The sequence below is a fragment of the Mytilus edulis genome, chromosome 3, assembly GCF_963676685.1.
Source record: "Mytilus edulis chromosome 3, xbMytEdul2.2, whole genome shotgun sequence".
Lineage (NCBI taxonomy): Eukaryota > Metazoa > Mollusca > Bivalvia > Mytilida > Mytilidae > Mytilus > Mytilus edulis.
In genome coordinates, this window is record NC_092346.1 from 34,621,624 (window position 1) to 34,643,589 (window position 21,966).

A 21,966-nucleotide genomic window follows, 5' to 3' on the forward strand; every position below is an offset into this window, starting at 1 on the left:
GAATTTTAGTACGGAGGTAGTACCCTTGAGACATTGCAATGTCTTAATATAGAAAAGGACAAATACAGTACGAAATATATATATTTATGCATAAACAACAATAAATGAATATATATAAGTAAAACATGAACATAAAAAACAATTTGAAAACTACTTTGTGAGTGTTTGAATCAGAATAATGAAACACAAACGTTCTGTGTTACAGTTAACTATGATCGTTTTACATACATGAAGCAAAGGGACAAATTGTATGTAATCTCCGACCTCCGACCCATGCTCACACTTCAGGCTAATAAAAAACGTTAAATAAACAAGGTTTCCCCAGTACACAGATGCCCCATTAGCACTATCATTTTCTATGTTCAGTGGACCGTGAAAATGGGGGGGGGGACTCTAATTTGGCAATAAAATTAGAAAGATCATATTTTTAGGAACATGTGTACAAAGTTTCAAGTTAATTCGACTTCAACTTCATCAAAAACTACCTCGATTAAAACGTAAACCTGAAGCGGGACAAACGGACGGACGAACGTACGAATGGACGGACGAACGGACGCACTGACAAGAAAACATAATGCCCATAAATGGGGCATAAAAGAATGTTTAACATTACACCGGGATCGGGTATACACATCGAAAATAGGAGAAGGCAGTATAACAATTATAATTCTACTGTAACATCATAATTCTAATCGGGTGTTGCTAAACGGCGGAAACGGAAAACGGAAACAGAAAAAAATAACATCTTTATTTTTTGGTTATTTTATCTACATAGGCATGTTTGATATAGTATACTATATGTTTACAAGAAAGAAAAACAGAAGAATAAATTTATAAAATAAAATATTTAAATAATTAGCAGGAAAATTAAAGATGAGACTATGTTTTTGAAATATTTGATAATGTCATGCGTACGTCGTTCATGCGATTTAGTACAGTCTGATAGACTTTTCTTATTTCAAAAAAATGTCAAAAAGATAGTAACCAAACAACACTATACAAATGTACATACAGCAAAATAGATAGATTGAAGTAATACAATTTCGGGGTACCTTTTCATCGTTTTTTCTTTGTTTCTTTTTTTAATTGCATTGAAACTGGATTAGTGATTTAGTGTATCTTGTTTCGTTATTCTGAATTGGAACAGAGAAATTTTTAGTTGTCTTGATGACATACCATCAATATCTTTTATTTTATCTTGTCTCCTTGGTGACTTTCGTTGTATGTCCTTAGGCCACACCAATTTGATTCCTTGTTCGACGGACCCGCCCGCACCTATTTTTTTTCAAAACAGATTTTTTTTAAATTTTTTATATTCCCGCTTCCCGCATCCGGAAATGTAATCATGTCCATTTCCCGCACCGTTGTTTTTTTTTGTAAATATTATAAAAAGATATCAACATTTGTTTTTAAAATCACAGTCTAGCCTGTATATAACGATTTTGAACATAAAAGCACCCCACCACACTGTGTAAATATATTTGAGAATATTTGTTTCAGCATGAAACCTATTTATCCAAAGAGGGAGTGCTCCGATATATAAAATTTATAACAGGAGCGGAAATACCTGTAAAGAACAAAAAAATGTTTTTTCCCCCTTACTTATATTCCCTATCAAAATATGTTCGTTGTTAGAATAAAGTACAAAGAACTTCTGAAGGATTTGCCTTCAACTGCAATTATATTGTATGCTGGCGAAACAAAACTATCCATAGCCGCTGCATGTTTATGCACCCGTCCTGATTGATTCAGGGGCCTGTCGTTCAGCAGTTATCGTTTGTTGATGTTTTTCATTGGTATTTTCCCGTTTGGATATATAAATTAGATCGTTGGTTTTCCTGTTCGAATTGTGTACGCTAATAATTTTGGGGTCATTTATAGCTTGCTGTTTGGTCTGTATCAAAGCCCTGTGTAAAAGGCCGTACTTTGACCTGTGTTTGTTATTATCAGGTTGAGAACAACCCTCCCTCAGACAAGGGGTCATTTTACTGATGTAGAAATGAAAAGGGTATAGAAATACCAAGGATTTGTATAGCTCTTCTATACAAAAGATTTGAAAACTTGGAATTTTGTACTCAAAAAGAGGAGAGTTACATCATATTTTAAACAACTTTTTCTAAAAAAGGGGTTCACTTATTTTGAATAATTTAAACTGTTAAAGTAAATGAGTTAACATGGTTAAAGTCCAGGAATATTACAAAATTCTTGGACATGTTTTGACCATTTAATACCAGATAGATATATATATATAGTTCTTTGAGAAAATATGAGCCCTTTTGTACAAACAAATATATTATAACTTAATATATTGATCCCTCATAAAACTTGTAAAAGGGATATTTATAACATTAAGGGGTTGCCCCCAAACTGATTATGACTTGGATGGAGAATTGTCTCATTGTCAATCACACATACATAGACAAGATTTAATTATTTCTTGGTGAACAGGGAACAAATACTTCAGAAATTAAAGAAAATTAATGTCAAAGTACAAGTGATAAATCAAGTTTTAATATTGTCAAAACCTAGTATTTTATGTTAACAAAAAAAAATATAATCGCTCGCCTTTACTTTTTCAGCTTCGCCTGAAAAATTTGTAAATTAAATATTTTTTTGTTAAAATTTTCAAATCGCTCGCTCGCCACAAATTTTGGAGTCCACAAATCCGTAGAACAAGAAATTAAATTGGTGTGGCCTTATCAATAATTTTAGGCGCAGTTTTTCATGACAGCAAATAGTTGCAACTGAGCTATTTACGAAAAGCATTGATGATAAGTTATATCGTAATAATCTATCCGGTTATGAATTATGTTGGAGCATACTATAATTATGTTAGAGCATCTTGCAGAGAATACATGTTTGAGATATTTTAGCGCAAATACACAAATGTCTGCTGTTGTCCATTTATCAGGTATGAAGCTGGTATTAATGATAACTACGATAGCTGCTTATTCATTTTTTTCTTATCCCTACTTACTCGGTTAATGTCATTTCCCCCCTTAAATTCCGTCGATATAAAAATTTTCTTCCCGTCCGTTTACGTTCCGTTTTCCGTTGTTTTAGCAACACCCAATTCTAAACATAACTTTGTTACAAAATAAGAACGTTTCATAATGTTTTTCCTATTTTATTTTATTTTTTGACGTGAATACGTCATTATTAAGGCAGATTAATTAAAACATGGGTTGCATCAAATTAAAAAAAAAACATTAATAATATTTTTTTCTTAATTTAGAGTCGGCGTCAATTCATAACATCAAGATCGTAAATTATTTTTGTCGAATGAATGAATTAGAAATTTTAAATACTAAATGTTAATTATTGATTGATAGTTTTAATAACACTTGTTTCATTTAATCCATATTGGTGTAGGAAGTTTGTAATTCTTTTTTTTTTTCTTAAACATTTTTATTGGCTCAAAATTTCAAACTCGAACAGGCTCAGATCCAAGATGAACAAAATTTGCTTACAAAAAGCACTTATCAAGATATTATACACATTACATCATTGTTCTATATTTATTTCATGACTAAGCTTATACGCGGAAGTAGAGTGTGGGTTTTTTTTAACAAAGAATTCCGTTCTATATATAGAATATCACAATCAATACTGGCAACAATTCGTACAATATAATTTATTTTTAATTCTGATTGAATAGAATATAAAATCACATTTCATGGGTTTTAAAATACCAATAGTATTTCCCTCTGTGTGTCCCTTTGAAGACAAACAATATAATATGATACATGATATAGTGTATGAAGTAATTTATTTAAGTAGTCTAATCCGGCAACTTCAAGTATATCAGGAAGTTCACAAGTCATATTTGTTTTGTAAATGTTAACGTCATAATATATATATGATTTATAGTTATATATTTGTTTCTGATTATTCCAATACAGTTATAGTATGTAGAAATCAATTTTCACTTTCGTTTTGAAGAATTTCCAGAGATTTTATGCACGATTGATAATGATATATGTGTCTGATACACGGACATAATATTAATCAGCAATTTAAGAAAAGAGTATGGGTATAAAGTATGGACACTCCTTCATCATGTTCATATTACTCTTCATATACGGAAACGTAAAAGTTTCTTATCAATTATCTACAAATGACAAGAATGCTTGTAAATCTGACACAGGGTAAGTTATATTTTTTTGAAATGGGCGTTGCATGAACAAAAATCTAATTTTAACAAATACAGGCGGATATTATACATATTATTTCATTATTATCTCTTTTATCAGACTACCATAGAATTGCCGTGATTAGAATATATAAAGATGATGTGTTAACTATAATATCAACTTTCTCTTTCAATTTATAATTACTCGTTTACGGTAATGATAATTATGACGTCATTATATATTGATCAGTTGTATTTTTTTTTTCAGGATAGAATGTTGTTATGGATTTATATTATCACAGGATCAATCAAAATGTGAAGGTTTGGGATTTTTTTTTGAATTTTACTTATCATTTCATACAAAGATTGCATTGCATCCTATTTACGATACTTACATTTCTATAAACGTCAAATCTACCTTTTGTATTTGATTTTTCGTCCAGTTTATCTAAATATAGCAATGTCTTAGATATCAAGTTTGATTGCCAATGAGACAACTCTCCACAAGAGACCAATCAGGGCCGTAAATTGCCTCACCTGGAAGGGGAGGCACCCAGTTATGCGAAGCAAGGCGAAAACAAATTTGGACCCTTTTTAGACAAAAAATGATATTTTTTAACGGTTTTTTTCCCTGTATGCAATGCACAAAAAATGTACCTCCCCAGAATCCACCACTTGTTAGAATTTTGTTACATTTCAATAATTAAGCGCCTAAAAATATTGAATACAGTTGTCTGCTCTATGGTCGGGTTGTTGTCTCATTGACACATTCCCCATTTTCATTCTCAATTTTATAATTCAGAGTAAAAGATTAGGTGTAAAGTAATATTTTTTTTACGCTTTATACTGCTTTAATTATGACTTCACAAGCCATTTTTACTCAGTTTTAGTGAAACAATTTGCGAACTTAAAATGAAAGACTCCCTGACATTGCCAACTTGAGCATTTTTTGTGGTTTATCCTGCTTTTGTCTGTTTAAATCGAGCTATTTTAACTTCGCTTCACAGACACAATTTACAAACCTTAAACTGAAAATTCACATGTAATTTTACTCATAATTTTGATCATAAAATTCAAATTAATATAAAGTAACACTGTTTCTTCTTCTTCTTCTTCTTCTTCCGAATACGGGAGTAGCTAGACTCCTAGGTAGAAGTGTAAAACTTCCCGGAACTTGTGTGCTATGTACATAATTATGGACTTAATTTAAAAATAAATGACAAAGAAAAATCGTTAACAATAACATATGTACATTATGTACAGTGGCTTTGTAGTTTAATAAGTTGTTGTGGATCCTTCAAGTGTTAGATTGGATATGCCACTTTTGAAGGATTCCAGGGTGTCAGACATACCTATTGCTTCAGGTAGTGAGTTCCAGTCCGAAATAGTGCGAGGGTAGAATGAAAATTTATAGAAATCTTTATTTGTTGATATTTGCCTAAATTTATGTCCCCCCCCCCCCTAGTACGTCTATCAGATATTATTAAATTGTCCTCATGAACTTCAACTAACTCCCAATTTATTTTATACAGCATAGTTAATCTAGCTTTTTTCCTTCTTTTTTCTAAATTTTTACATTCCAAAGATTTAATTAAATTTGAAACTGTTTGTTTATACTGAAAGTTTTATTTGGTTATTAAGCTTTATCAAATGCCAAGGTGATTTTTCTGTTACCGGATGAATCCCATCTCTTGAGCACTTCTATACATTCAATATTGCCAACATTGTCACTTCTATACATGTATGTGTAGCATAGCAAGACCACACAATCTGTTTTCCGTCTTTGTTGGCCTATTCCATGTTTTAAGGCACCGTACCGCAGAAAACAATCTTTCACAACTGCAAGACCCAACTAGCAAGGCTAACAGAAGCAGTAGTATTTGCCTTATATTTGGGTAAAACTGCGTGTGTTTGATTGCTTGCTCTATTGTACATTTTGACCCAATCTCCTTAATCGACGTGAAAGTTTCCCATAGATGTGAAATTCTTGTGGCAAGTCATCAGGGTAATGGAATAAACTCATTAGCAATAGAGCCTATAATGTCTTCCGTTAACTTACAAAAGTACGGTGGTACATGTAGCAAGTAAAATCCGTAAAGCATTGGCTTAATATCGTCCGGAAATCTGTCATTGAGATGTTTAATGATGTGATCAATCAGAGGTATAAAAATGTTGATCCGTTAATGCTGTTCTAGTTTCAGCTGCTGCATTTGCCCTATGGCGTTGGCGTCCAGATGTTCGCGGTTTGTTGATCGTAATGTCGTTCTTATTTGCGATTGTAGATTCTCTTTTAAAAAGCCCATCAAAAGCTTCTTCTGCGTATTCCCGTATCTCGAGAAAAGATGCAGCTAGTGAACGAGCTTGAACGTGTGCTTCCACAAGATCACAGTTTTCAGATTAAAGTTCTATGGATAAGGGTCTTAGGTATTCTAGTAGGAACTGGGTTACGACCGCTACTACTAATATTTCAAAGTTAAGAAGAGTCATTTGGTAAGATGTAGCATCTGAGTTGCCGACGGTTTTGTTTTGAATTTCATCAAGAATATCAATCACCTTGTCATAGTGTTTCAACAGCCAAGTTAATGTTACAGTATCAGTTCGTGATGTCCATCGAGTTTCTGCTAGTGTTGGTAGTAGTTGTTTTTCCTGGCTGAATAAACCTTCTTCTTGATCATACATCAAATCAAATTGAATCGCGATTTGACATTCGTCTTTCATTACAGATTTCATAATATTTTTGCGTTTACTGGATGCACTGATAAACCATGTGATTTCCCCGACAACTGCGACTGACTGACAACTGTTAACAGCGACAAGACGACAAGATTAATACAGTGCTATCGACAGTGCACGAAATACTTCGCATTTGAAAGCTCTTGAGTAATACTCGTTTTGACACCAAATACTTCTCCAGTCATCGTAGAATATCAGTCACAGATAACCTTGTCCTCTTAAACGGGTCAGGTCGAATCCACATTCACGAAGTTTATTTAGTATGCATGTTGATATAGTCTCTGCGTTTGTTTTAACTAGCTCTACAAAACCACAGAAATCTTCCGTTACATACATTTTTTGTACCAAGCATCGTTTTCTGTATAACAATACCGAATACAGATAGAAAGCTACGCTTGGTTCGAGCAGTCTGCGTATTCGTCTGCCATCACACTGAAGAAATTAGATTGATTAAATCTGCTTACAATTTTACTTCTAATTTCCAATTCGCAACAATGTATGAATTCATTCTGAGCCAATGGTGACAAGTATTTCCCATCAGAATATTTCTGTTCAATATGTTCCTTAAGGACCAAGTCAAAAGAAGATTTCCAATTCCCCCGTAATGCTTTATTCCGTTTACCTAGGGTGATTATTACGTCTATCAGAGATGAAAGACTAGCTCTATTTTTTTCAACCTTGTCACTGTATGCTTTGCTAATAGACTGGACTATAGATGGCCTTCTCTTATCCGAAACCGATAGTGTAGTGAGAGACCACCTTTTTCAAGTGCTTTCAGGTGACGCTTGCTATTGGAATTGAGCGCAAGACGACTTCTCTTCTCTCCTAATGCGTTTTTCCAGTCATTGTAAGGTATGGTAACAAATTGTATCGTGGATTTTTACTAGGGTGATCCTGAAAAGCAATACATAGAGAACAGTAAGCACCATCTTGTGAAGGAAAATATCGTAGCAAGGAATAGTCATTTTCCCATGATTTGTTGTAGCGACGATTTTTGGTTATTTTTAGGATATATATATAAGAATTAGACGATGGTATCCATTTTGTCTTTAGTAGTTTCAGTCGATCTTCATCTGATAGAGAGCGCTTGTTGAATTGGACGGGATCAATGTAATCGATTGGCGATAATAGTATCTCAGAATATGTCGAAGGCGTGTTTTCACTGCATGCTAGCGCAGGTTCTGCTTCGGTATCTGATTCATTTGGGGATGGATTAATAGCTACTGAATTTTCATCGATGTCTCCCGTTTCTTCATTTCCCGTTTGTCGAGCAACTTTAAAGTATGAATCCAAACTTCTTTGCTTGTTACTTGTTTGGCGTTTTGACCTGCAATACAATTTCCAATTGTTTAATTTCTAGTTTTTTATTATATGTCGGGCCTTCAATGATATGTAATTCCTGCAAAGAAGAAAAAAAGGGGGGTGTCAACAAAATGTTGCCATCCAAAATGAATACATCGGTTGTCAAATTAAAAAGTGGGTCCAACTTGCTGACCCAAACCCCGGATCAGCAACTGCGTTCACATAGCAATAAATTCATACAAGCGACAAACTCAGTTTGTTTGGGTAGGAGTTTATTTTAAATATCGGTTTGCGGAAAATGTGCGCGTTTGTCAGGATGTTAAATATATAATGACGGGATTAACGGGGGGTTTCAAAAGCAAGTGACAAAGTACAGGCTGTATTATGGAAAAGTCTAGAAAAAATCGCTCGGCACTGATCAGGACCGGTTATTATAAATTATATCAACTAAATAGAGGTGTCATGGAACCTCGGCTCTTGACATAAAGTCACAGTTATACTTACATTATTAACAAGTTGGTTAGTCTATGCACACATTATGACGATTCTTATAGTTGTTAACCATTTTATGTTGCGCAATATCAGAACCAGTGGTCCAGTTTCAATCAACCTCGCAATTTGCTCCTCAGTCTGATATGGCGAGACAGCAGGATTTTTATTATGCCTGCGAATGAGACACAGGAAAATCCCGTGCTACAAAATTGGCGGGAAATTTCTACATGTGCAAAGGAGTTGGTTACCGTTCACGATATTCACCAGATTTAAATATCGAACACACCCTGCAATTATGATTAATCCCCTTGGTTGTCAATTAATAATCGGTGCCGTTAAAATAATGCATGATTTTAACCATTTATTTTAATTTTCTGGTGTTTTTTTTTCGTATTTTGTTGGGTTTTTTTTTTTTTGGGGGGGGGGGGGTCAGCCCGCAATAGGAGGAAACTGCCTACATGCCCCCATGTAATTTACGGCCCTGCCAAAGGACACAATAATTATTCCGTAATGTGTATTTTTGCATGTTATTTCTTTGTGATATCTTTTTTTTAGACTACAATCGAAATTCCATGGTTTGAACATAATAGACGTATTAACTTATATATCAACTTTCGCTTTTGTCCGCGTGAGATTAACCTGAAACAAGCTTGTGCATGAAACTCACGTGAAAAAATTAAGTCATATGAAATTGAGCTCATTAGAAAAAAAAATAATGTAATTAATTTGCAGCCGAAAAATTGCAAAATATGTTATTTTCTACCAGGAAAATGATCGCAATTTAATGACGAAAGAGAAAAAAATATTCAGAAAAACATCATACTAGTATTATCGGGTACACATTATCTTGGTGATAGAATCAGTAGTCTTTGTTGTTAGTTATTGATTAAAAATATAAAGAGATTCCAATTGAAATCATAACGAAGGAGTATATGTAAATTAGTATATATTTCAAGTCGAATATTTAGTCAAATGGAACACCTGTCATGTGGAATATCTGTCTTATAGAATATCGTCAAATGGAAACGTCATGTGGAATATCTGTCTTATAGAATTATGAATATCCTAAAATGGAACACCTGTCAAGTGGAATATCTGTCTTAAAGAATATCCTAAAATGGAACACCTGTCATGTTGAACATCTGTTTTATAGAATATCGTCAAATGGAACACCTGATATTCACTTCGGCCAACATATTCACTTCGGCCGTTAGCCTCAGTGAATATCAGTTTTTAAAAAATCAATGCAACTACACATTTACCTCATCAAAAGACAGTAATTGTATAATGGCACACCTGCCAGGTGGAATATCTGTCTTATAGAATATCCTAAAAATGGAACACCTGTCAAATGGAATATCTGCCTTATAGAATATCGTTAAATGGAATATCTGTCAAATGTAATGTCTGTCTTAAAGAATATCGTCATATGGAACACATGTTAAGCGGAATAACTGCATAATATAATATCTGTCAAATATTACGGCAGCATAAATTAATGCTCATGGTTTTAGTATTATTCAACTAGGATGTTTTCGCCTAAATGGGCTATCGAAAATACAGCTGAACGGATTAATCCTGCGCTAAAATGGACTCTAATGTCTGCGCTAAAATGTCCCCTATAGTAGTTTAACATTGTTCGCTAAAATTATCTGCGCCCATCTGTTTTCTTGTTCATAGCTGAGATTAAATTTCCTTTTGTTTATGAAATTGGCAAATTTGATTAAATTAATGTTATTGTGGTTAATTTTGAATTTGCTTTCAACTGTTGATTCTTTTAACATTTAATACAGGCGATGAAACAAACGATTCAACTAATAAAAATTTTATTCGGAAATTATCAAAAGCGGATAAAAGAATAAGCCCTTGACACCATTTGCGAGTATGATGGTCTTGTGAAACAATAATGATAGTTAGTCGGAAGGGGCGATAAATGACTGACCCGTGTTAAGAGAGAGCAATATCTCTTGAACGTAAAAGTCACCCTTGTAGATTTCGAAAAGAGCAGACAAAGGCTACAAGGAAGCACTCGCAACCTCAAAGTGGAAACGGATTAATATAAGTTGTAATAATTTGTTTCTCAATCCACTATAAATAAATATGTTTAAACTAAAAGAAAAAGCAGCAGAAAAGACAGTGGTTTAAACTTTTTTTTTAAATAACCTGTTTCAATCAAAAGAAAGAGAACATATCTTTGCTCCAAGGTGATACTAATTTAAACGAATATTATTTTTCTGTTTTAATTTCACTGTACTTAAAAAAATATGTGCCGCTTTTGCATTTCGGTTCTATACTTAGCAAGTCAAGTAAACCGCTCATATAAATTATGCTGTATGATTGAGCTGCACGAAATGAAAAGAGTACGATCGACGTTATTTATACAATGCATGAAAAATAACGTCAAACTAACGTTACCAAAACTAACACCAACACCGTACGCGACGTCTATATAAGTTAAGTTTTGTTAAGATATGGTTTTATGTGTAAAGTCCGAGTTTAGGAAGATAAAGAAAATTAGAACGGGAAATATAGTCTATGCAGTTGAATTTAATATTTGTCGATATTTCAATTTAGAACTTAAATATGCTAATATTGAGCGAAACAATGTGAAAGAAACCGTAAATTTGACCTAGAAACCCTGAGTTCAATATTCATTTCCAACATTTGCTTTCGGATTTTGGATTGTTATTTGCTATATTTATGTTTGAATGTGCATAATCAATGATAACTTTTACACCTTATTTAAAAAAACAAAAATATATTCTGTGTTATTTTTCAGAGTGTCCAGCTGGTCTATATGGTAACAGCTGTTCATATAAGTGTCCATATGGACAGTACGGGCTCCGTTGTAACTCCAAATGTCCTAAGACTTGTTCAGGGAGGCTGACTTGTGATAGGGCCGAAGGGTGTCAATTGAAAAAAAGTTTTAGGAAAGGTATGATGAAAATTAATTGCTAAACAATATGCAGCTTAAAATTAGATGGCTGAAAGTATTCAAAAGGAGATATGAAAATGGACATAAACATGATAAAGCAACAAAAGAAAATATTATAAGACTTAAACATCTCATAAACCACACCACAGAAATCATACTATTATTATAAAATAAAATGCATCTCTCTAAATAACTAGAGTGAACTCAAGTGTATTTGAGAGGAAAAGTTCTGCCTGCAGCCAGCATATTACATTCAATTAAATATTGTTGCTAAATTTGTAGATTATGTTGTAAATGTACATTAACCTTTATTAGAGCAAGTAAAACGCAAAGAGTGACCGTTTTGTCCAGACGTGGTCACGTGATTATTTTAAAGGAACCAGATGATCTACGCAAAACAAACTTTTCGACTTCGGCAAACATCGGCGGATAATTTGAAACCTTCTTCCTAATATTTCGGATCAAATCAGTTTACATGAACCGTTTGATAACTATTTCATACATGAAAAGCTGAACTATATTGTTTATGGGACAGCTGAAAACCGCCTCCTGTTGCAGCGTTTTCTCTCTGTGCTTAAAATCTATACCTATTTGTGGCCTTGGGCTTTTTTCTGCTCTTTGGTTGGGATGTTGTCTTTTTGACATTTCAAGTATGCATGAAGATAGATGAGTAATCTAATACTATTTATGTTGGTATTTACAAATATTAAGATACCGACACCTTCTAGTCAACTTCTCTCTCAGACGATCCATCCTTCCAAAATTTATATCATTACGTTTTGGTTAAAATATTAAACATGTTAATTTTTTTAAGCTAAATTAATTGTAACCACGAGCGAGAGAAAAGAGAGGTCGACGCCACTTCCTACGGAAAGCCGAACGACAAAGAGACCCTCAACGGCAATACCAGAGGGAACATCAGGTAATATACTCATGATACGTCTTACACTTTACTGGCTGTTTTAAGGTCAAGATGAAGCAAAATTATATATCGGTCCTGGAATTCCAAATTTTAAAATGCTAATTGATCATATGACACTAGCCCCGTGTGTGCTAAAACATTTGAAGATATGTCTCCTTTTTTAAAATGAAGTGTTTTATATAGAGTCACTTTTTTATAACTTAGAGACTATATACTAGATAAATCTGTATAGTTTTAAATACATAGATCGAATAAAATGTAAATACAAATATTTATGTCATCTACAGTTTGAAATTGATTTTGTTGGTCAAAAATGTAAGCTTTGAACTAATTATATAATCATATGAAAAATTAGATGGTAATCTACCTTGGACACGTGTTATTCTATTAATTAGTTATTTGTTTTGTTATCGTTTGTTTGTCTCTTCATTTCGAGAAAAGCCCGCTATAATTGTTGGTTTGTATGGTCTGTTTAACCGTCATATATTCTTATAAACTCCATTTATCTTTTTTTATGAAATTATAGGATGTTAGGAAATGCTTCTGTATTTATATAATTTTTGTACATCCTCTTTTTTATATTAATATACAACTTATGTATCCAGTCCAAATGACTCAATATATTATAATATATACAGACTAATTTAAAGAAGTTTCTAATTTGAAAGTACATTTTTTTTCAGACATCAACACAGAAGTATTATACAGATCACACAATAGAAATGAAAAAACAAGAGTTGTTTATGTTATATATAGTAGCGGTGGTGCTCTTGCTTTGGCATGCATACTTCTTTTCATAGTTGGAATGATCTTCGTTTTCAAACGTATGGGCAGGTCTAAAATTGTGCCTTTTTATAATGCTGACCAAATCATTTATGATGAGATACCAGAAGATCTGATACCAAGTGACGTGGCGGTCAAACGTCCAGTTGTCAGTCCCCAACTATTGGGCTACTACAACGATAATACTGACGGTCTGTTATCAAAACAACATTTTGGGAATCTTGAGGGCTCCGAGCCTCCACCATATTACAATGAACAGAAAGAGTACGACTATGCGTACCAGAAAAACAATGACTATTACCTTAACCCGTATAATGCTCTTCAACCGACGGGGTATTCAGACCACTTGTATCATGACTTAAAAGAGTAAAGTGGGTTAATTTTTTTTCTAATGTAGTATTATTGATTTATCTATTTTAGCTGTAGATTATTATACTAGAACCACAGCTGGAAATATTTCGTCTTATTCAATAAAGAATATTTCAAAATTAACGAAAAATACGGTATGAATTTAAAAACAAAGTGTTGGCGTATTTTGACTGAACAAAAAGTCCACTTTTACTGTTACATGTATTATAATTAATAAGTCTTGCCAATTTGAACTCTGTCCAGTTATCTGAATTTATGTGTATATTTTGTATCGCTTTTTTTCCTTTTGGAATATGTCCAAAGAAATTGGTTAGCGCGTGTACGTATTTGAGTATATTTGATTAAAATGAAATCTTGAGATCAGAAAACAACCGAAGCCCACAAATGGGTCTTTAACACAGCGAGAATATCCACCACCCGGAGGTGGGCTTCAAACAAAAATGTGTACCTCTAGTTCAATGAAAATGAACGTCACATTAAACTCCAAAACATACAGATGGACTTAAACTAAAAATCATACAAAACTTAAAGAGGCCAGAGATTGCTGTGTTTACATTTTTCAAGTTAAATCATATGATTTTCGTTATTGTGCATGCCCGTAAAGAAATCAAAATCACTAGTTACGCTTTTTTTGTTGTTGCTTTTTTACGAAAACCTTGACGTTGGATCAAAACCTTGTAGAAGTTAAAAAGATAATATTAAAATAATTCAATTCAAATCTTTACTGCCATAACACTACATTTTATACTATGTGAAACAATATAACAAAATAAAAATGTGATGATTTTGTATCTACGGTTAGATTGTTTACATTGGTTACAGTTCGGTAGAAGCATTATTTTATGCATTGTATTGAAGACCCAGTGGTTGCCTTCGGCTGTTGTTTGCTCTATGGTCGGGTGGTTGTCGCTTTGACATATTCACCATTTCCTTTCTCAATTTTATTTAATAAAACATAGAAAAGAGTAAGATGTTTCGCGGGTAAACGTTGGGTCAGGTCAGGTCAAACGTGAAGGGGTGTTCCAAAGGAAACTGTCAGTACAAGTAATGAGACACTTTGGAAGAACACCCCTCCTATAATAATGGTACGGCTACCATTAGAGTATTTAAGCAGGAGAGATTCCTAGCCAGTCAAGGTCGTTAAAAACTTCCATTTGTTGTTGCTCAGGGTCGATTGTCATAAGTCTTCGGAGACATAAGACCAAGGTACGGTACGTTTTAATATTCGAGATCGCTGTCTCTTATATATTAGATATTGTGTTAATATTACTAAGTGTAATAAAGAACAGGTTGGTTCCTGTTAGAGATACGGAATTGTACGTTTACAAGCTGAACCGTATTGTACCGTATAGGACAAGTGTGAGTCTGTGTGACCACCTTATAAAGTGCATAATTGTACCAACGGAACAAAGACAAGTGTGTAAACTTGTAGGGTGCATTATTGTACCAGGAGGACAAGTTTGTTCCTGACCCAGGACAAATTTGTAATAGTACAAATTTGTACCAGTGTATATATTTTGAGTAGAATAGTTTATAGATAGTTTATTAAAGATTGCAAAGAGCAGTTGTACATATTTTGGTTCATTGACGTTAATATTTGAATAAACCTTATTTGTTATATGTTTTGTAAATAGAGCAATTTTGGATCCAGTAACGGACTCATTCTAAATAGAAACAGACACGCTTACCCTGTGTACACATTACATAATTTGGTGGCTAGCGCTGGGATCCAAATAGTTCATTTTTTAATCCATAGTGAAATATTATATATCCAAATTTGATCATCTTATAAACTTATATCCAAACTGTCTTGTCAGAATTTACTGTTCACTTTTGCACAGATCGTTTTTGTCGAAACTGTTCACTTTTGCACAGATCAAAATTGTCCTGTTAACGTTTTAAATTTCCCACGGTTTAGTTGCGACTATTATTTGCATTAGGATTAACGATCGATAGTGGTACAGGCAATATTTTGATTGACATTTATTACATTGTACATTTATGACACTGTGTATGCATGGTTAAATCGCAAATTAAAGTACAAACATGTCTTTTGATGATACAATCGACGAATACACAAAACAAATATATGATATGGAAGAAGGAACAACTTATAGAAATAGTTTTGTTTCTTCAACACCCAAAGATCAAGGTGTTCGTCCAAAATATAATATTGTATCAAGAAATGATTCGGGTCTGGGATCAAGAGGGTTAAGAAAGGGAGATAATGAAAAAGTTGATTTACCAACATTCAACAACCCGAATACACACAAAACTGTAAAATTTTCCCAAATTGATTTAAAGGAAGGGGATACTTTGCCTTTACCCATAAATAATACTTATGATAGGGAAAGAGACAAAACTGACAAATCAAAGTACCGACATACTGATCACACAGATAATTTTGGTGTAAAAGTTAAACCGTGTAAATATGACGGTAGCACATCAAGGATGGACTATTTGTCCCATTTTGAAATGTGTACACTTGTAAATAATTTGTCAGAAAATCGAAAAGGGTTATACTTAGCGGTATCGTAAATGGGACAAGCACAGGCTGTACTTGGAGATTTACCAAGTGAGAAAAGACAAAACTTTTCTGATTTAGTCAGCGCACTTGAAGAGCTATTCGCGCCTTCTAGTCAAACTGAGTTATATAGAGTTCAGTTTAAAGAGAGACGTCAAAAAGCCAGCGAATCACTTCCCGAATTAGGCCAGTCAATTCGGAGATTGTCCAACTTGGCATATCCTACTGCCCCATTAGACGTACGTGAAACTCTCGAGAAAGAGCAGTTTATTGACGCACTCGTTGATTCGGAAATGCGACTTAGAATAAAACAATCGCGACCGAAAGGTTTAAATGATGCCGTGAGACTTGCTGTTCAACTAGAGGCGTACAATAAAGACGAAAATAAAGTAAGAGAGGGACGAGGTTATTTACGGCAAACTTTGAACGATGACGAGTTAGGTAGGGAAGAAAAGATTACAAAAAGTGACTCGCCAACGAAAGACATTGCATTATGGATGCAAACAATGAAGAGAAGTCTAAGTACTCTTACGACTGAAATGGCAAAATTAAAAATAGTGGTACAAATGAGGGGTCTTCTTATGCTAAAACGAAATATACCCAAAGTAAGAGGACAAATAAGGGTTATTACAATTGTGGCAAATTTGGTCATTTAGCAAGGGACTGTCGCCTACCCCGAAGAAATCAGAACAATTATAATGGAAATAAGGGGGATGGGTCTGTAAAAACATTAATGAAAACTAGGAAACAAAATAACCGTAAGACAAATGAAGGTGCGGTTACAACAGCATATGAAGATGCTGGTATGTATGTCAAACAAAATGTAGGAGACATTGCAGCCAAGTTTGTGGTTGATACAGGAGCAACTTTGACATTGGTATCTTCCAAGTTATACGATATGTTGACTCCATTAGATAAATCATATCTAAGTTAAGTAAAGACAACTGTTAGGTCAGTGTGTGGCTAGAGCTAGAGCTTCGTGGAAAAGGGAAGTTCAATCTGCATTTCGGTCCAAATATGTTGCAATCTGAAGCTGTTGTGACTGATCTGCAAGTTGACGGAATACTTGGTTTGGACTTCATAAAACGACATAATTGTTTAATTGATGTTAAGAATGGGCACTTTTGTATTGGGGATTTTAAGGTAGATTTGTGTTTTCAGGGATCAATAGGCCGTTACCGAGTGGTTGCTTCAGAAGCGGTTGTCATACCGCCTAGGTCAGAAATTGTCATTAATGGCACGGTTTGCTTAGCAGAAGGTCAAAAAACTACATTTTGACTGCTAGAACGTTGGTAAGGTCAGGCGAAAAAGTCCCTGTTAGATTAATGAACACAGAACTAGATCCTAAGACAATCTATCCTGGTACAACTATAGCCCAAATGTCTGGTGTTGATCAAGTACTAGATGGTAATATTAGTTCAAATAAACAGAAACATGACGGACTTAGACCAGATTTACAAGATCTGTAAGACAGGACATCAGATGAATTGACTTCGAAAGATAAACAAAAAGTAAAATCTTTGTTGATAGAAAATCAGAACTTGTTTGCTTCTTCTGATGTTGACTTAAGCTTGGGAAGGACCAATCTTGTAAAACACGAAATCAATACGGGAAACGCAAGGCCATTTAAAGAACCACCTCGTCGTACACCTTATCATTTGAACAAGGTAGTAAATGACAACCTTGACAAAATGTTAAAAAAAGGGATTATTGAACCATCCCACAGTCCCTGGGCGGCAGGGATAGTCTTAGTTAAGAAAAAGGACGATAGTTATCGCTTTTGCGTAGATTATAGACGCTTAAACAGTGTGACCCTTAATAAAGACGCGTATCCTTTACCGAGGATTAATGATTCGTTAGATCATTTAGCAGGAAATAAATGGTATAGTACTCTGGACTGTTGTTCAGGATATTGGCAGGTGGAGCTGGCCGAAAATGACAAACACAAAACCGTTTTTGCAACGCGAAGGGGTTTATTTCAATTTCGGGTCATGCCGTTTGGGTTGTGTTGCGCTGCACAGACATTTGAGCGTTTAATGGAATTAAACCATACTTGCTGGTTGGAGACATGTCTGGTTTACATTGACGATATAATCGTTTTTGGAAAAACACTAGATGGTATGCTTGATAATTTAAGAGACGTTTTTGCTAGGCTTAAATCGGCTGGTTTAAAGCTGAAGGCGAAGAAGTGCACCTTGTGTACCACCAAGGTTCGTTTCTTAGGACATATTGTCTCTGAGGAAGGAATATCAACCGACCCTGACAAGATTAAGGCTGTAAAAGAGTGGCCCACTCCTACAAATATAACTGAAGTTCGTTCCTTTTTAGGTCTTTGTGGGTACTACAGAAAATTTATCAAAAACTTTGCCCACATTGCTAAACCGTTACACAAAATTACAGAGAAAGAAACTAAGTTTGTTTGGACTTCAGATTGCCAAGAGGCTTTTGATCAATTAAAAGGTAAATTAATAAACGCACCAGTTCTTGCATATCCAGATGTTAACTAAGAATTAATTTTGGATACTGATGCAAGCAATTTGGCAGTCGGAGCTGTTCTGACTCAGACATCTGATGAAGGACTTGAACATGTTGTGGCTTGTGCTAGTCGTACACTTTCAAAATACTGTGTGACACGCATGGAGTTGCTTGCTGTGGTTTGTTTTGTTAAACATTTCAAACCATACCTCTACGGTAGAAAATTCACAGTAAGAACTGATCACGGATCATTAAAGTGGTTACTTAACTTTAAGAACCCACTTGGTTCATTTTAGATGCAAATTCAACATCGACCAGGAGTGCAACATAGGAATGCAGACGCATTTAGTCGCATTCCTTGTAAACAATGCGGTTATCATTCCGGTTTAGAAAAAGAGACTGAGACTAAAGACCAATATGACACTGTTAATGCTATCACCCGTTTTGATGATAGTAATGACAAAAATGATGACAGTGAACATCATGATTTGTCTCTAATAGAAATTCAGAAAAATGATCATGACCTGAAAAAAGTGACAAAATGGGTAGAAACAGACGAACGTCCGGATTACAAAGATATTTCTGATAAGGGATTTTTCTTGAGATCACTTTGGAATCAATGGAACAACTCAGACTTAAGAGACGGACTTATTTACAGACGATTTGAAGACCCTGCAACCCAAATTGTAAAAATGCAGGCTATCATTCCTTTATCAGAACGCAAAAAGGTTTTACAATTTTCCCATGATGATAAATGTTCTGCTCATTTGGGTATCCATAAAACTTTGGCAAAAATTAGACAATCTTATTATTGGCCTGGATTACAAAACGACGTCAGGACTTACATAAACGGATGTGACAAATGTGCAAAGCGAAAAAGTCCACAAAAGTCCAAAAGAGCTCCAATGGCTATAATAGAAGCTAATGGGCCAATGGAAAGGATAGCTTCAGATATCCTTGGTGAGTTGCCAGAAACAGAGAGTGGTAACAAATATATCTTGGTAGTTTCTGACTACTACACAAAGTGAACAGAATCTTTTGCTTTAAAGTGGGCTTGGGAGCTTAATGAAAAGTTAGAAATCTCCCACAGCTTTGTCAGAGGTAAAATAAAAGGGCAAATGCGAAGACAGAAACATTATCACGACCTCAAATTGTCATAACAAAATTTCAGAAAAGATGACGAGGCGTATGTTTATTTCCCAGTTAAGAAACCTGGGATGTCTTCAAAATTGACTAGTTTCTGGAAAGGTCCTTTCAAAATTCTCGACAAATATGGTGACCTTATATATAAAGTTGATTGTAGATACAGAGGGAAACCACAAGTCATACATGTCGACAGACTTAAGATAAAGAACAAACAGACATTAAGGACAGAATCAGATAATAACACTTTTGTTCCATTAGACACTGAAAATGATACAGCTGAAAATGACACTATAGAGACTCCTTATGTTCAAGACATTGCTGTTCATGTGTCATCGTTGCCTGTTGAAGAAACTGAGGAAAGTAGTGCTGAAGGGCGCCGTACAAGGCGAAAACCAGCTTGGATGGCAGATTATATTGTTAAATAGTTTTTGTACATTTAACTAAATTAACATGTGTATATAGTATTTCTATGTTTTGTCCGTTTTAAAGTTAGTTTTAGACATGCGGGACGGATGTGTTTTTGAGGTGTGGGTTATGTGATGATTTTGTATCTACGGTTAGATTGTTTACATTGGTTACAGTTCGGTAGAAGCATTATTTTATGCATTGTATATATACTTTAATAAAACATAGAAAAGAGTAAGATGTTTCGCGGGTAAACTTTGGGTCAGGTCAAACGTGAAGGGGTGTTCCAAAGGAAACTGTCAGTACGAGTAATGAGACACTTTGGAAGAACACCCCTCCTATAATAACGGTACGGCTACCATTGGGGTATATAAGCAGGAGAGATTCCTAGCTCAGGGTCGATTGTCATAAGTCTTCGGAGACATAAGACCAAGGTACGGTACGTTTATATTCGAGATCGCTGTCTCTTATATATTAGATATTGTGTTAATATTACTAAGTGTAATAAAGAACAGGTAAGTTCCTGTTAGAAATACGGACTTGTACGTTTACAAGCTGAACCGTATTGTACCGTATAGGACAAGTGTGAGTCTGTGTGACCACCTTATAAAGTGCATAATTGTACCAACGGAACAAAGACAAGTGTGTAAACTTGTAGGGTGCATTATTGTACCAGGAGGACAAGTTTGTTCCTGACCCAGGACAAATTTGTAATAGTACAAATGTGTACCAGTGTATATATTTTGAGTAGAATAGTTTATAGATAGTTTATTAAAGATTGCAAAGAGCAGTTGTACATATTTTGGTTCATTGACGTTAATATTTGGATAAACCTTATTTGTTATATGTTTTGTAAATAGAGCAATTTTGGATCCAGTATTAAACTGGTAACGGACTCATTCTAAATAGAAACAGACACGCTTACCCTGTGTACACGTTACAAAAATAAACAAAAACAACAAGATCATTAAGGTAAATATTTCAAGAGTCCCCTGTCCTCAGTTCTATAGACTGTTTTAAAAAGGAGCATAGCTTATTTACCTGAATGTGTGAAATTGGGTGGAGTATATATCTTATGTTATCTATTTTATTTAAATTTGGAAAATGCATTTTCTCATAAATTTATCAAAAAATCAAAATAAACTTTTCTGCTGTTCCTGTTACTTTTACAATATAAAATGTAAAAAGGTAAAATATTATCAGCAGAGTTTTCGGTGCCCGTTGGTGTGCCTTACTGTCCAAGGTATGTGTGAACAATGATGAAATGTCGTTGGAAAGGATAAATGTAACCCTTCAAAATTATAAGAAATATAGAATTGAATATGTTTAAGCAGTAAATCTATTTTAGATATTTCTGTGTAGGTCGTTAACTTTCACTCACAAAGCAAGAGTCCTTAACTCTTTCTGACATAGAGAGTCGGCTAAATTAACCCAATTTGATGAAAATCAATATTAAGATTACTTTTGTGAATGCATCGCATGTATACATAATAGATATGAATAACCTCTTTAGTGAAAATGAAAGAACTGTACCATTATTCGACAGTAAACATGAATCGCATAACAATACACATCATAGTGGAATTAACTGAATGACAAAATCTGATTTAACTACATTAAGTAGTACAACATTAATAGCTGTGCACAACTGGAGTGCTGTATCTGCGATATAAACATGTGTGCATCTATTTTTTACAACAAAATATTTTGTATATTTTATTTTATTTTATTAAAAGAATCATCAATTT

At 34.2% G+C, this 21,966-nt stretch overlaps 1 protein-coding gene across 1 annotated transcript; it reads left to right on the forward strand.

Annotated features, from left to right (window-relative positions):
- Positions 1 to 3,754: 3,754 nt before the first annotated feature.
- LOC139516300 (uncharacterized) lies at positions 3,755 to 13,798 on the forward strand. Its single transcript, XM_071306336.1, has 5 exons — positions 3,755 to 4,148; positions 4,401 to 4,453; positions 11,439 to 11,594; positions 12,409 to 12,516; positions 13,200 to 13,798. Exons 1-5 carry the CDS (start codon positions 4,030 to 4,032, stop codon positions 13,667 to 13,669), a joined length of 906 nt encoding a protein of 301 aa, XP_071162437.1. The 5' UTR covers positions 3,755 to 4,029; the 3' UTR covers positions 13,670 to 13,798.
- The last annotated feature ends 8,168 nt before the right edge of the window (positions 13,799 to 21,966 follow it).

Bases quoted from the DNA above. Each gene is read 5' to 3' on its own strand.
- LOC139516300 (XM_071306336.1), top strand. From the start codon at position 4,030: ATGGGTATAAAGTATGGACACTCCTTCATCATGTTCATATTACTCTTC. The intron at 4,149-4,400 runs GTAAGTTATATT...TTTTTTTTTCAG, and splicing joins GCTTGTAAATCTGACACAGG to GATAGAATGTTGTTATGGAT. The intron at 12,517-13,199 runs GTAATATACTCA...ATTTTTTTTCAG, and splicing joins AATACCAGAGGGAACATCAG to ACATCAACACAGAAGTATTA.